This window comes from Lipotes vexillifer, unplaced genomic scaffold (assembly GCF_000442215.2).
Source record: "Lipotes vexillifer unplaced genomic scaffold, Lipotes_vexillifer_v1.1 scaffold625, whole genome shotgun sequence".
NCBI lineage: Eukaryota > Metazoa > Chordata > Mammalia > Artiodactyla > Lipotidae > Lipotes > Lipotes vexillifer.
The window spans coordinates 25,572-38,757 of NW_006771655.1; the positions used below are offsets into that span (position 1 = coordinate 25,572).

Genomic DNA, 13,186 nt, shown 5'->3' on the forward strand with positions numbered 1-13,186 from the left:
TTTTTAAGGCTGAATCATACTCCACTGTGTATGTATATTACATTTTGTTAACCGTTTGTCCATCGATGGACACTTGGGTTATTCCCACATTTTAGCTATTGTGAATAATGCTGCTGTGAACCTAGGTATACAGATACCTCTTTAAGTCTTTGCTTTCATTTTTGGGGGGTATAGACCCAGAAGTGGAATTGCTGGATCATATGTTAATTCTGTTTTTCATTTTTTGAGGAACCACCATGCTGTTTTCCACAGCAGCTGCACCATTTTACATTTTCACTAACAGTGCACAAGGGTTCCAATTTCTCCAACACTTGTAATTTTCTCGGTTTTTTGATAGTAGCCATCCTAATGGGTATGAGGTGGTATCTCATAGTTTTGATTTTCATTTCCCTAATTATTAGTAATGTTCAACATCTTTTTCATATGCTTATTGGTCATTTGTAAAACTTATTTGGAGAAATATCTATTCAAGTGCTTTGCCCATTTTTCAAAATTTTATTTTATTTATTTCACTTTGTTTTAAAACTGATGTTTTTGTTGTTGAGTTTTAGGAGTTCTCTGTATATTCTAAATATTTTTTAATTAATTTTTATTGGAGTATAAATTTACAGTGTTGTGTTAGTTTCTGCTGTACAGCAAAGTGAATCAGCTATATGTATACATATGTGCCATTTTTTGGATTTCCTTCCCATTTAGGTTACCACAGAGAGTTGAGTAGAGTTCCCTGTGATATACAGTAGGTTCTCATTAGTTATATGTTTTATACATAGTAGTGTATATATGTCAATCCCAATCTCCCAATTCATCCTATCTCCCCCTACCCCCTTGGTATCCATACATTCTTTACATCTGTGTCTCTATTTCTGCTTTGCAAATAAGTTCATCTGTATCATTTTTCTAGATTCCACATATAAGTGATATCATATGATATTTGTTTTTCTCTTTCTGACTTCACTCTGTCTGGCAGTCTCTAGGTCCATCCACGTCTCTGCAAATGGCACAATTTTTTTCCTTTTTATGGCTGAGTAATATTCCATTGTATATATGTACCACATCTTCTTTATCCGTTCCTCTGTTGATGGACATTTAAGTTACTTCCATGTCCTGGTTGTTGTAAATAGTGCTGCAATGAACATTGGGGTGCATGTATCTTTTTGAATTATGGTTTTCTCCAGGTATATGCCCAGGAGTGGGATTGCTGGGTTATATGGTAGTTCTATTTTTAGTTTTTAAGGAACCTCCATACTGTTCTCCATAGTGTCTGTATCAATTTACATTCCCACCAACAGTGTAAGAGGGTTCCTTTTTCTCCACACCCTCTCCAGCATTTATTGTTTTTTGTTTTTTGTTTTAATTTATTCTATTATTTATTTTTGTCTGCATTGGGTCTTCATTGCTGTGTGCAGGCTTTCTCTAGTTGCGGTGAATGGGGGCTATTCTTGGTTGCAGTAGCTTCTCTTGCAGAGCACGGGCTCTAGGTGCACGGGATTCTGTAGTTGTGGGTTGTGAGCTCTAGAGTGCAGGCTCAGTAGTTGTGGCGCATGGGCTTAGTTGCTCTGCAGCATGTGGGATCTTCCCGGCCCAGGGCTCGAACCTGTGTCCCCTACATTGACAGGCGGATTCTTAACCACTGCGCCACCAGGGAAGCCCTCCAACATTTATTGTTTGTAGATTTTTTGATGATGGCCATTCTGACTGGTGTGAGGTGATACCTCATTGTAGTTTTGACTTGCATTTCTCTAATAATTAGTGATGTTGAGCATGTTTTCATGTGTTCTTCCAGCCATTTTTTGATTGGGTTTTTTGTTTTTTTGATATTGAACTGCATGAGCTGCTTTTAATCCCTTGTCAGTTGCTTCATTTGCAAATATTTTCTCCCATTCTGAGGGTTGTCTTTTCATCTTGTTTATGGTTTTCTTTTATATATTCTAGATACCGACCCCTTAGCAGATACGTGATTTGCAAATATTTTCTCCCATTCCATGATCTCCCTTATTCCTTGTCAACTGTGTCTTCTGATGCACAGAACCTGTGGGCACCACTGCATTTTGAACTGGTGGCAAGTTGGCAGACAAGGTTAAGTTGCTCAGGTGCTTTATGGTGAGAGTAGTCTTCTAAGAGTGGCTTTAGAAGAAACGTCCATGTCCAACATGGAAACAGTTGGCTTTTTGTCCAGACGTGCCTGACATAGTCTTGGGTTGCACCTCCTTTCCTGGTGTCCTGTCAGGTTTATCCTTTGTCCCAGACAGCAGTTTTCCGTTTGGACAGTGAGTGTGTGATCACCCTCATTGCAGGGGTCCCGGCTCCATCTCTGGCCCCTGAGCCGCTGTCAACACAGTCTAAGTGGATCTGGCTGCTCTGTGGAATGAGAAAAGGAAGCCTCTCAAGCTGCTTGGTTGATTGTGTGAGTCATTCCTCTGTCAACCAGTCACTCTACTGCTGCAGAAACCCTAGGCCCTCTTGATGGGCCTGGAGGTTTTTCAGGACTCTGGTGGTGAGCCTGCTGTCACTTTTGCTGCAGTCCCGCCTCTGCCCCTGTGTGAGTGTGTTCCGTGGTCCTGGTTTCTCATCTGCTCTACTCGGTAAATCAAGAATTTCCTCAAAAACATGCCTGCTGTTGGTAACTTCCATGTTCCAGTGCTCTTATGAGAACACTCTTTTATATTTCTTTGAATTGGGCTTTTTGGGGTTTTGTCTTGTTTTTGAGACAGGAAAGTATTGGGTTGGCAAAAATGTTTGTTTGGGTTTCCTGAACGAACATTTTGGCCAACCCAATACTTGCATATGTTTGTTTACTCTCTTGAATTAGAGGCAACTCTTCCTGTCCAAAAGCTGCCCTCGAGAAAGTGCCTTCTTGGTCTCTGCCCTGTGCCAACCTCTTAAATATTGGTGCTGCTGCAGGTTTTGCCATGGGTACTTTTTACACTGCATCCTCTTCTTTCCCCTGAATCCTGTAGAACACCCAGCTGAGCCTGCGGAGCCTAGTCTGCCAACATAAAATTAAAATAGTTTACTTCTCTCATGTTAGACCATGCTCCACCTTGTATGTGTCACTCTGATAATACCTCGGGCACTCTTTCAAGCAACAGATTTTCATTGCTGCCACAATGAGATGTTTGAGATACCGCTTGAAGAAAGTACTAGAAAACTTAGCCAAGCAGATGGCTCCAGGTAGCTGGCTGTAAGAATGGAGGGGCCAGAGGATGAAAGAGTTGAACCGGGATGGCCCGAGTCCTGGGCCGTGCCAGCATGAGGAGGTAGGGGGAGGGCGCCCAGCCAGCAGAGGCTGCTGAAGAGAGTGACAAGGAGAGAAATGTCTGTGTTCACTTAGCCAGTGTCTCCTCGCCGGGCTGTAAGCTCTTTGAGTGAGAGCAGGAGTGGTGGTTCATTAACTTATGTCCCCAGAACTCAGATACTTCAGTTGCAAAATTGGAGCTCTTTTTTTTTGGTTTGAGAGGTTTTTTGGCTGGTTCGTTTGTTTGACACATTAAGGAACCCAAAGGCAGTGTGTTTCTAATATGGCTTGTTTTTCTTCCACGATCTGTAACAACAATGAGGTTTTCAGGGTCCGTAGTTGACTTTCCCGGTGAGCTGGGTGAGCTCTTGTCCCCATAAGTCTTCTCCACGTCACCCAGTTCCCATCACGGTGCCATTGCAGGGGCCAGTGTCATTCACGGACGTGGCCGTGGACTTCACTCAGGAGGAGTGGCAGCAGCTGGACCCTGATGAGAAGACAACCTACAGGGATGTGATGCTGGAGAACTACAGCCATCTGGTCTCCGTGGGTGAGGAGAGCCTGCTTTCTGAGTTGCTTCTCTGCGGGGGCTTCCAGTTTAAGGATTTTATGCTTGACTTTGAAGAAATCAGTGATGAGACTGTTTAATTTTTTCTGGGCACCAGATAAAGTATTTTTTTATTTGCTTATCGATCAAAAGGTTCTGATTTTGATTAGGTGCAAAATAGACGCTTTATTTTGTGGCCTCTGAGGCAGCACCTTCTAGTCAGAGACCCAGAGCCAAGCAGCAGGTCCAAGTTGGCTTTTTCTCATCCACAGGGTACGACAGCACCAAACCAAACGTGATCCTCAAGTTGGAGCAGGGAGAGGAGCCTTGGGTAGCAGATGGCGAGTTTCCACGGCAATTTCACCCAGGTGAGGTGGTGGAGTGTGAATTTGTAAATGGTCACTCTGGTCCTCTGGAGTGACCACATATGCCCTAAATCTCACCTCCTGGCACCAATAGCACTTGCCCTCCACCATGTATGTGCACGCTCCCTTTCTGATTTTGCAGTAGGCTTACATTTTACAGGATTTCTGTGTCTTCTAGGACTGAGGGTGCATTCACTCCCTCTTCCTCTTGTACTGTCTGTGACTAACCTCCCTATTATCACAGAATTCCTTTGTTTTCAGGCACTCAAAAGTCTGACAGAAAAGTTAACTGGAGACTTCCCTGGTCATTCTTTTTATCTTCCATTTTCTTTCCTTCCTTTCTGTGAAACGCCTCCGGCTTGTGTTACACCCCAGTTTCACGCCCCCCTCTAGGCCCTCAGACAGCCAGCGTGGTCCCCTCCCTACGCTTGTGGGTCGGCCCCTCCTCACCATGGGTGCACTGGTCACTGTCCCTGAAGCCCATCCTCGGTGACACAGCACGAGTTGGGCCATCCTCTTTCCCAAGTGCTCCTTCCTGTCCCGTCTGTCTGCCCATCCCTGTGTCGGCAGCAGGTGTTCAGGAAGAGTTTATTTCATCAGTGAATTCTCATTCTTCTCTGGCCTCCTCAGGAGCCCCTAGCACCTGTCTTGCACTTCTTTAGTCTTCTTTGTATCCCATAAAAGGGTTCATCTAACCTCAACTTTGAAGACTTTTTTATTTATGTTGCTCATCCAAATTGATAACTAACATCTGTAACCTGTAGCCTCTTTAACTCTCACCTGAGAACAATAGCACAGGAAGGATCGTCCACTTCCTTCTTCCTTAGCACATCTGATGATAAACTGACCTTTCCAAACCACGAATTCTGTGCATCTTCCCCAAGTCCCTTAATTTATTACGTTGTACTTGTCTTTTCTGCCTTGTTCCTGTTTTTTGTCTTTTATGAAATGCCTTAAAATTTTTCTGCATATTCTCAGTTTCTTTTGACATTGGTGTAAACAGTATTTTCTCCTACGTACCTGGATTACAGTGAATCCTATTTGGAAATTGCAAAATCTATTCATTTGAAACATCCAATTGATTTTATCACTAGGCTCAGAAGATAAGCCTATAACTATTCTGTTTCTTCTTAAGTAGAATTTAAATTCTCCTCAATCCCCCACAGTGTGGTGCAATGTTGCATATCAAAATGAATGTCCTGTTTTCCCCAACTCTTGTCAAATGCCATTTTGTCTAGATTTCTAAATGTCTTCCATTCAAACTATCGTTGTCCCTCTGCTCGCCCAGATGATACATCTTCTTTCCCTCTGTTCTCCCTTCTTTCCTTCCTTAGTTGTAGTTTGGAAACAAAAAACAAAAAAAAAAAACATAAAATTTACCATTTTAACCATTTTTAAGTGAACAGTTCAGTGGTGTTAACTGTATTCACATTGTTGTCCAACAGAATCTCTAGAACTTTATCCTTTAAATTGGACCTTGAAAGTTCAGCTCCTGCTTGAAGTTTCCTTCATTTCTCGCTCTTCATCCAATCTTTCCCTTCTCTTCACGTCCCCTCCACGTAGTGGTTGTTAGCACAGGATTGTGCACTCTGATGTGTAATGGCAAGTGTTTGTCGCTTAAGCTCCTTTCTCTACCTGAATTATAACCCTACAAAAAGGAAGGGTCTTAGTACTCTGCTTTTCTGTGTAACATGTAGAAGATACTCAGTAGATTTTTCATTTGCTCACTGAGGAGCTTCTTTTGAGAGAGAATTTATTCTGAACTGTGGATTCTGAAAAAACAGCTGGGGGTTAGAGTCTAACCTGAAAGCACCCCATTTGATTCAGATTAGAAACTACTACTTTAATTTCTATTGGACAGATTAAAAAAAAAATAGCAAGTGTGGTCATACTTTTGACTAGCAGAGGTTTGAGTTAGGAAAGGAGAGCACAGCTGCATGAACTAGTTTAAAATTAGCTTTCAAATGGAATGTTCATAATCAAATACATGATATATAACTTTGTGTTAAGGCTATTTTAAAATTTAAGGGAAGGAGAGCTTCAAAAAGTTGGAAAGAGACTTTATAAATAAATTAAAGGCTTCTCCTGAAACATAGCTAGGTTTTGAGTACATACCAGGCTGGAAGTCAGGTTGAGTGAACAAGAGCATGTGCAGACTTGTGGTTGGGTGTGAGCAGGGCAGTGCCCAGGCTTCCTGGAGCAGAAGGTGTTTTTGGAAGATGAGTGCAATGCAAGTTTGAATATATATTGTGAATCTAGGTAATGAAAATTTTACTGGTAAAGGATAACTTTTTTTTTTCTGCTGGTATTTGGGCACAAGGATGTTGTAGATTTCTGAGCCCAGAACTGTCAGTGTTTTGTTGAATGTAGATGAGAGCAACTAAACATAGTTCAGAAGATCCAAAAACATGTAAAATACATGGAAATAAAAGTTGATATTGTAGGGGCTACTTTAGAAATCTGATATTGAAGATTTTACACCAAATGAAACCTGAGAGTATGGGAACTCTTGTTTGTATTCAGACTTAAGCTATAGTATTATGTCAGGAACATGACTGGTTTTGGTAAATTTAAGTCAGCAGATTGAAAGAAAATTCATGGAAAAACTTACTGAGCATTTGTTTTGTGTCACTGTTCTAAGCATTAACATGTGCTAACTAATGTATCAATAGTCTTTGCCCAGCCCTATGTGTTAAGAGCTCTTGTCCACATTTCAGGTGAGCAAAACTGCATCACAGTTAAGTAACTTGCCCAGGTCCCCCAGCCTATGACGCATTGGAGTTGGGCTCCCAGTGCTTGTAGCCACTGTGCACTGTGTTGTAGACAAGTCACTTAGTGTTAAAGGAGACCACAGGACTCTCCAGAGAGCTGATCTTACTGGAGAGATTGGTCTACTTAGGTTTCTTTCAGACATTTATGTGCCTGTGTCTCTCCTTATAGGTCAGTGTAAGTCAGGGCAAGGGAGTTGGAGCCCTGGTTGTGGGACTGTCTCTAAACATGAGGAAATTGGAGCATTTAGAATGTTTATTTGGATTTATGTGCAGAATAGAAAGGCAAAGATTTTGGAAGGGTCTAGGTTAGTGAGCATGTTACCATGCTAATCTTGGTATGAAGTGATATTATATAGTTTTAATATACATTGTGATCTGTTTCTCCCAAACATAATCCATACTTGAATATTTCCTTGGATTATACATCCAGTAATTGTTCTTGCTTTCCCACGAATCCCACTTGCTCTCAGTCTTCCTGTTTTCAGCCTCGATCTGGGACCCCTTCAGTGACTTTGTCCTCTGCTCATCATTTCTTGGGTTTATTTCACATTTCCTACCAAAGTTTTGAACATATTTGTAAAGTAACAAAGGTACTTGTGTTCAATGTGAATTTACTCTTTCTTCTACTGCTAAGTCCTGTCCTGCTCTCATCCCTTCCCCATCCCTCCCTCACCCCCCATGTCTGTCTGTCTGTCTTATATGACAAATCAAGGGGGAAAGAGGATTATACACTGATAATTTTATTTGTGGAGATTGACCCTAAAGCCAGAGTCAAGCCCACAGTAGGCCTTTGAGTACTGCTCCCATTCTATAACTGGTATGTTCAGATTCACAAGGTTTGTTTAATTTTATTCCTTTTTAGAAGAAGTCTGGAAAGTTGATGACCTGATGGAGAGAGCCCAAGAAAATAAAGACGAATGTTCAAGGCAAGCTGTTTCTATCAACAGCAGAACCCTGACTAAGGAGAGAGAGGTTGCATTTGATAAAACTTATAACATGGAAATAAGCCTTGTTCCTTCAAACCTAATGTCTCATAATTGTGTCTCATGTGGAAAGACTTTGGGATCTACTTCAGAATTAATTATTAGTGATGGAAGCTATGCAAGAGAGAAACCTGTTGAGTGTAGTGAATGTGGGAAAACATTTCATGGAGAGAAACTCTATGAATTTCATCAAAATGGGGAAGCCTTTTCTCAAAATGAAGAAAGTATTCAGAAAATTAGTATTTTGGAGAAACCCTTTGAATATAATGAATGCACAGAAGCCTTAGACAATGAAGCTGTTTTCATAACTCATAAGAGAGCTTATATGGGGGAGAAGCCCTATGATTGGAATGATTCTGGATCAGACTTCATCCAGATGTCAAGTTTTAATGTATACCAGAGATCACAGATGGAATTGAAGCCCTTTGAATGCAGTGAGTGTGGAAAATCCTTCTGTAAAAAGTCAAAATTCATTATACACCAGAGGGCTCACACAGGAGAGAAACCTTACGAATGTAACGTATGTGGGAAATCCTTCAGCCAAAAAGGGACCCTCACTGTACATCGGAGATCACACTTAGAGGAGAAGCCCTATAAATGCAATGAGTGTGGAAAAACCTTCTGTCAGAAGTTACACCTCACTCAACACCTGAGGACTCACTCAGGAGAGAAACCGTATGAATGTAATGAATGTGGGAAAACCTTCTGCCAAAAGACACATCTCACCTTACACCAGAGAAACCATTCAGGAGAGAGACCGTATCCATGTAATGAATGTGGCAAATCCTTCTCCCGCAAGTCAGCCCTCAGTGACCATCAGAGAACGCACACGGGAGAGAAACTTTATAAGTGTAATGAATGTGGAAAATCCTACTACCGAAAATCCACCCTTATTACACATCAGAGAACACACACAGGAGAGAAACCCTATCAGTGTAGTGAATGTGGGAAATTCTTTTCTCGGGTGTCATACCTCACTATCCATTACAGAAGTCATTTAGAAGAGAAGCCCTATGAATGCAATGAATGTGGCAAAACCTTCAATCTAAACTCAGCCTTCATTAGACATCGGAAAGTACACACAGATGAGAAACCTCACGGATGTAGTGAGTGTGGAAAGTTCTCATATCTCACCAACCATCACACAACTCACTTAGGAGAGAAGCCCTATGAATGTAGTGAATGTGGGAAAACCTTACTTGAAAATTCAGCCTTCGATGGGCACCAGTCACTTCCCAAAGGGGAAAAGTCCTATGAATGTAACATATGCGGGAAATTGTTTTCTGAGCTGTCATACTATACAATACATTATAGAAGTCATTCAGAAGAGAAGCCCTACGGATGTAACGAATGTGGGAAAACCTTCTCCCATAACTCGTCCCTCTTTAGACATCAAAGAGTCCACACAGGAGAGAAACCCTACGAGTGTTATGAATGTGGGAAGTTCTTCTCTCAGAAGTCTTACCTCACTATACATCATAGAATTCATTCAGGAGAGAAGCCCTATGAATGTAGTAAGTGCGGGAAAGTTTTCTCTCGGATGTCAAACCTCACCGTACACTATAGAAGCCATTCAGGAGAGAAGCCCTATGAATGTAACGAATGTGGGAAAGTCTTTTCTCAGAAGTCATACCTCACTGTGCATTATAGAACTCATTCAGGAGAGAAGCCCTATGAATGTAATGAATGTGGGAAAAAGTTCCACCACAGGTCAGCCTTCAATAGCCATCAGAGAATTCACAGGAGAGGGAATATGAACGTACTTGACATGGGAATGCTCCTCTGAAGTCAGATCTCATTTTAGAAAACCCTCTGCACATAATGAGTATGGGAAGTCAGTTGGGAGTCAGATATCACTGTCTGAGAGTTCATGTTTCTGAATGAGGAAAAGCATTTAGATGTTAGATTTATTCAAATCTGAATTTTCATAGAGAAGAATCCCTAAAACTGCAACAAGAAGCAAAGCCTTCAGCAAGACCCTACAACTCATTGGACACTAGACAGTTTATATAAGAGTGAAACTCTATAAATATTTAATATTTATTTTGGATTCCAATTGTATTCACATATCAGGAAATCATACCAAGGCAAAACCTGTCAAAAGTGATGAATGTGGAAAATACATTGTCTTGGAAATTGTTATACTAAAAGCCATATTTCTGATGTAAAATCAGATGTTTTAAGGAATGATATCAGAAACTATCAGTTCTGAATAAACCTTCATTGCAGAAAATGAAGTTTTAAAATCTTCTGGAGTTGATTATGAGGATCGTAGCATTAAATATGTATATGGCGGTTTCTATCACATTTCCAAAATGTGATTAATTCTATGCAACTCTATGCAAGTTGGGATTTGAATAATTTGTGAAAAGGCAGTATTCTTATTTGAGTATTAAGATGGCAAAATGTACTAACATAGGATATATTGTTGGTGAGGTATTTGATAGGTATAGAATAGTTAAATACATAGTTTTCTGTTCTTTAGAGGCATTTACAAATGGTTTTTAATGAGTGCTTCATCAGGAGAGGAACCAGTGACTTTTGTAAAGTTTCCAACTGCATTTGAGCAAAAAAGACTTAAAAGTACTATTTTCATAAACTATGCATAGATGATTTGGAATCTAGTCTGTTCAGTGAAGGATGGCTGTACTGCTCATGCTCTATAACATAGGCCCAGCTCTCCTACCACTCTTGTTTTTTAACCCATAGGTTTGAGTGTGCAGTATGCCACTATTTTGTAATTCAGAAATTTTACCTGTGCTTTTATTTGATATGAATACGGTGTCATTATTTTGTGCACTGCCTCTTAGTCCCAGTATTTTGGAACAAATTAATGCAAGCTTCTAGCAGACATTTTTTGTTGATTAACCTCAGTGTCCTCCCTCTCCTCTTTACTTGCTGGAAGAGTTTAGGTATCTACTATTCACAAGACACGGAGGGTAAATCCTGAGTAATCTAAACCAGTCATGCTAATTTCATTATGATCACCAAGTAACTCGTTTATAGTGGTCACATGACCAAATCCTAGGCTAGCAAAACAGACCATTTCTGGAAAAAAGCTAAAACAAGGATCAAATGGATCTTACTCCAGGAATGTGAGGGTATTTTAATAATAAAAAAACCAATCACTGTAATATATCACATTGAAGAAAAGTAGTCTAGTATGCAGGAAATGTGGTGAAATCAACATCCATTTGTGTTCTTAGCAAACTATGGATAGAAAGGAACTTCCTTTATTGGCTAAAGAGTATCTTATACTACAACAAACAGCATATCAAATGGTGAAATATTGAAAGTTTTCTCCCAAGATCAAAAAAAGAGACATGGTTATCTGCTATGACTAATTTTATTCAGTATTGTGTAGAAGGACCTAGCCAGGAAAGTAAGGGAAGCAAAAGAATGAAAAGGCTTAAAGATCAGAAGAAGTAAAACTTTTATTTGCAGATAACATGCTTTTATACATAGGAAATTCTAGGGAATATTCAGGTAATTACAACTGAGTAAATTGAGCAGAATCCCCACATACAAGGTCATTATGCAAAATTGGTTTTTAATATACCATCAACAAACACAGAAAATGAAAAGTTTTAAAACAATGCCACTTACAGTAATATCAGAAATTCTTAAGTGCCTAGGGGGAAAATTACCTAACACTGTATTTTCAAGAATTTTATCCAGGGGGAAAAAAAATTACAGAACAGTAAGAGGGATATATCCTGTTCATGGATTCCAAGACAATCTTAAAAAGATGTCATTTTTCCCCAAATTAATTCACATATTCAATGCAATCTTAATCAAAATCCTGGCAAGTTTTTGTAAATGAAAATTCTCAGATTCATGTGAAAATTCAAAAGACCAATAATAGTCAAAGCTATCTTCTAGAATAGACAGAACTAGAGAACTTATAGTGCCAGATATCAAGAGCTGTTACAAAGCCATAGGAATTATGATAGTGTGGTAATGGCACAAAGATAAACAAATTGACCAGTGGAACAGAATAAAGATTCCGGAAACACCCAAACGTAATTCAGTCACCTGACTTTTGGTGAAGGTAATAATGCATCGTAATGTGGGAAAGGATGTTCTTTCCACTAAATGCTCTGTCATCATCTAAATTTCATAATTTAATAGAAAATAGAAAAATCAATTGAGGTGGCGTGCAGTTTTAAGTATGAAATGTAAAATAATAAAGCTATAAGAAGACTATAACCTTACAGCAAGTAGTTTTCTTAAGACCCAAAAAGCACTGAATCATAAAATAAAACTTGTTAATTTGAATATATTACATTAAAGGACTTCTGTTTCTCAAAAAGCCAGCATTGAGAAAGTGAACAGGCAGACCACAGAGGGGAGAAGATATTTGCAATTCAAATACGTGGCAGCAGGATCGAGTGTAGAAGAGGGCTTGGTAAACGTTTTTGGTGAGGGGCCAGATAGTATTAATATTGGGGGCTTTGTGGGCTACACAGTTTCACTCACGACTACTCAACTTTGCTGTCGTAGTGTGAAAGCCATAAATAAGACAAAAACGAATGAACGTGGCTATGTCCCAGTAAGACTTTATTCACAGATACTGGTGGAGGACAGGATTTGACCAGCAGGCCATAGTTGCTGACCCCGATCTAAAATAAAAACACCTACAAATCTACAAGGAAAACAAAAATGGGCAAAAGACTTGGACGTCCACTTCATAAAAGAGGCTATCCACATGGCCAGTAAACATATGAAAAGGTATGTTAATTTTATTAATAATCTTGGAAAAGGCGGATTTAAAACCCCGTGTGGCACTACTGCCACCCTCTGAAATGGTTAAAATGAAAAGCATGAAAAAGCAAGATTTGGCAAGAATGTAACAGGAACTTGCCTACACTCCTGGTGGTATTGCCCATTGATAGAACCATTTTGGAAAGCTGGCATTTAGAGCCAAACCTGTGTTTGTACCCTTTTAACAAACCCAAACCTAGCAGACATGCATGAATGTGTCCACTGTGCATGTATATGTCCACCAAGGGACATGTCCTAGAATTTTCATGACCTAAAACTTCAAAAAAAAAACTCTCAAGGCACCTATGCAGTAGAACTTTGAACGTCAGTGGTGTGTTTCCACCACAGAACACTCTTAAGGCAAGGAGAATGAATGGGTAGTAAGCACAGGCAATAGCAGCTCAATTTCACAAAGAATGTTAAATGAAGGAATCTAGACACAGAAGCAAACAGGTAAAGTATAAGAACAGGTAAACCTTGGCTATGCAGTTAGAAATCAGGATAGCGGTTAGCCTTGGCCA

The 13,186-nt window shown here is 39.9% G+C and overlaps 1 protein-coding gene across 2 annotated transcripts; it reads left to right on the plus strand.

Annotated features, from left to right (window-relative positions):
• Positions 1–3,658: 3,658 nt before the first annotated feature.
• On the plus strand, positions 3,659–9,687 carry RBAK (RB associated KRAB zinc finger). 2 transcript variants are annotated; one of them, XM_007447075.1, is made up of 5 exons: positions 3,659–3,785; positions 4,055–4,150; positions 7,781–7,890; positions 7,975–9,456; positions 9,529–9,687. In XM_007447075.1, the coding sequence occupies exons 1-5, from the start codon at positions 3,752–3,754 to the stop codon at positions 9,685–9,687; spliced, it is 1,881 nt and encodes a 626-aa protein (XP_007447137.1). In that variant the 5' UTR covers positions 3,659–3,751. The 2 variants fall into 2 exon arrangements, with proteins under 2 accessions (XP_007447137.1, XP_007447136.1); XM_007447074.1 differs by having other exon boundaries at positions 7,781–9,456.
• Positions 9,688–13,186: the final 3,499 nt, after the last annotated feature.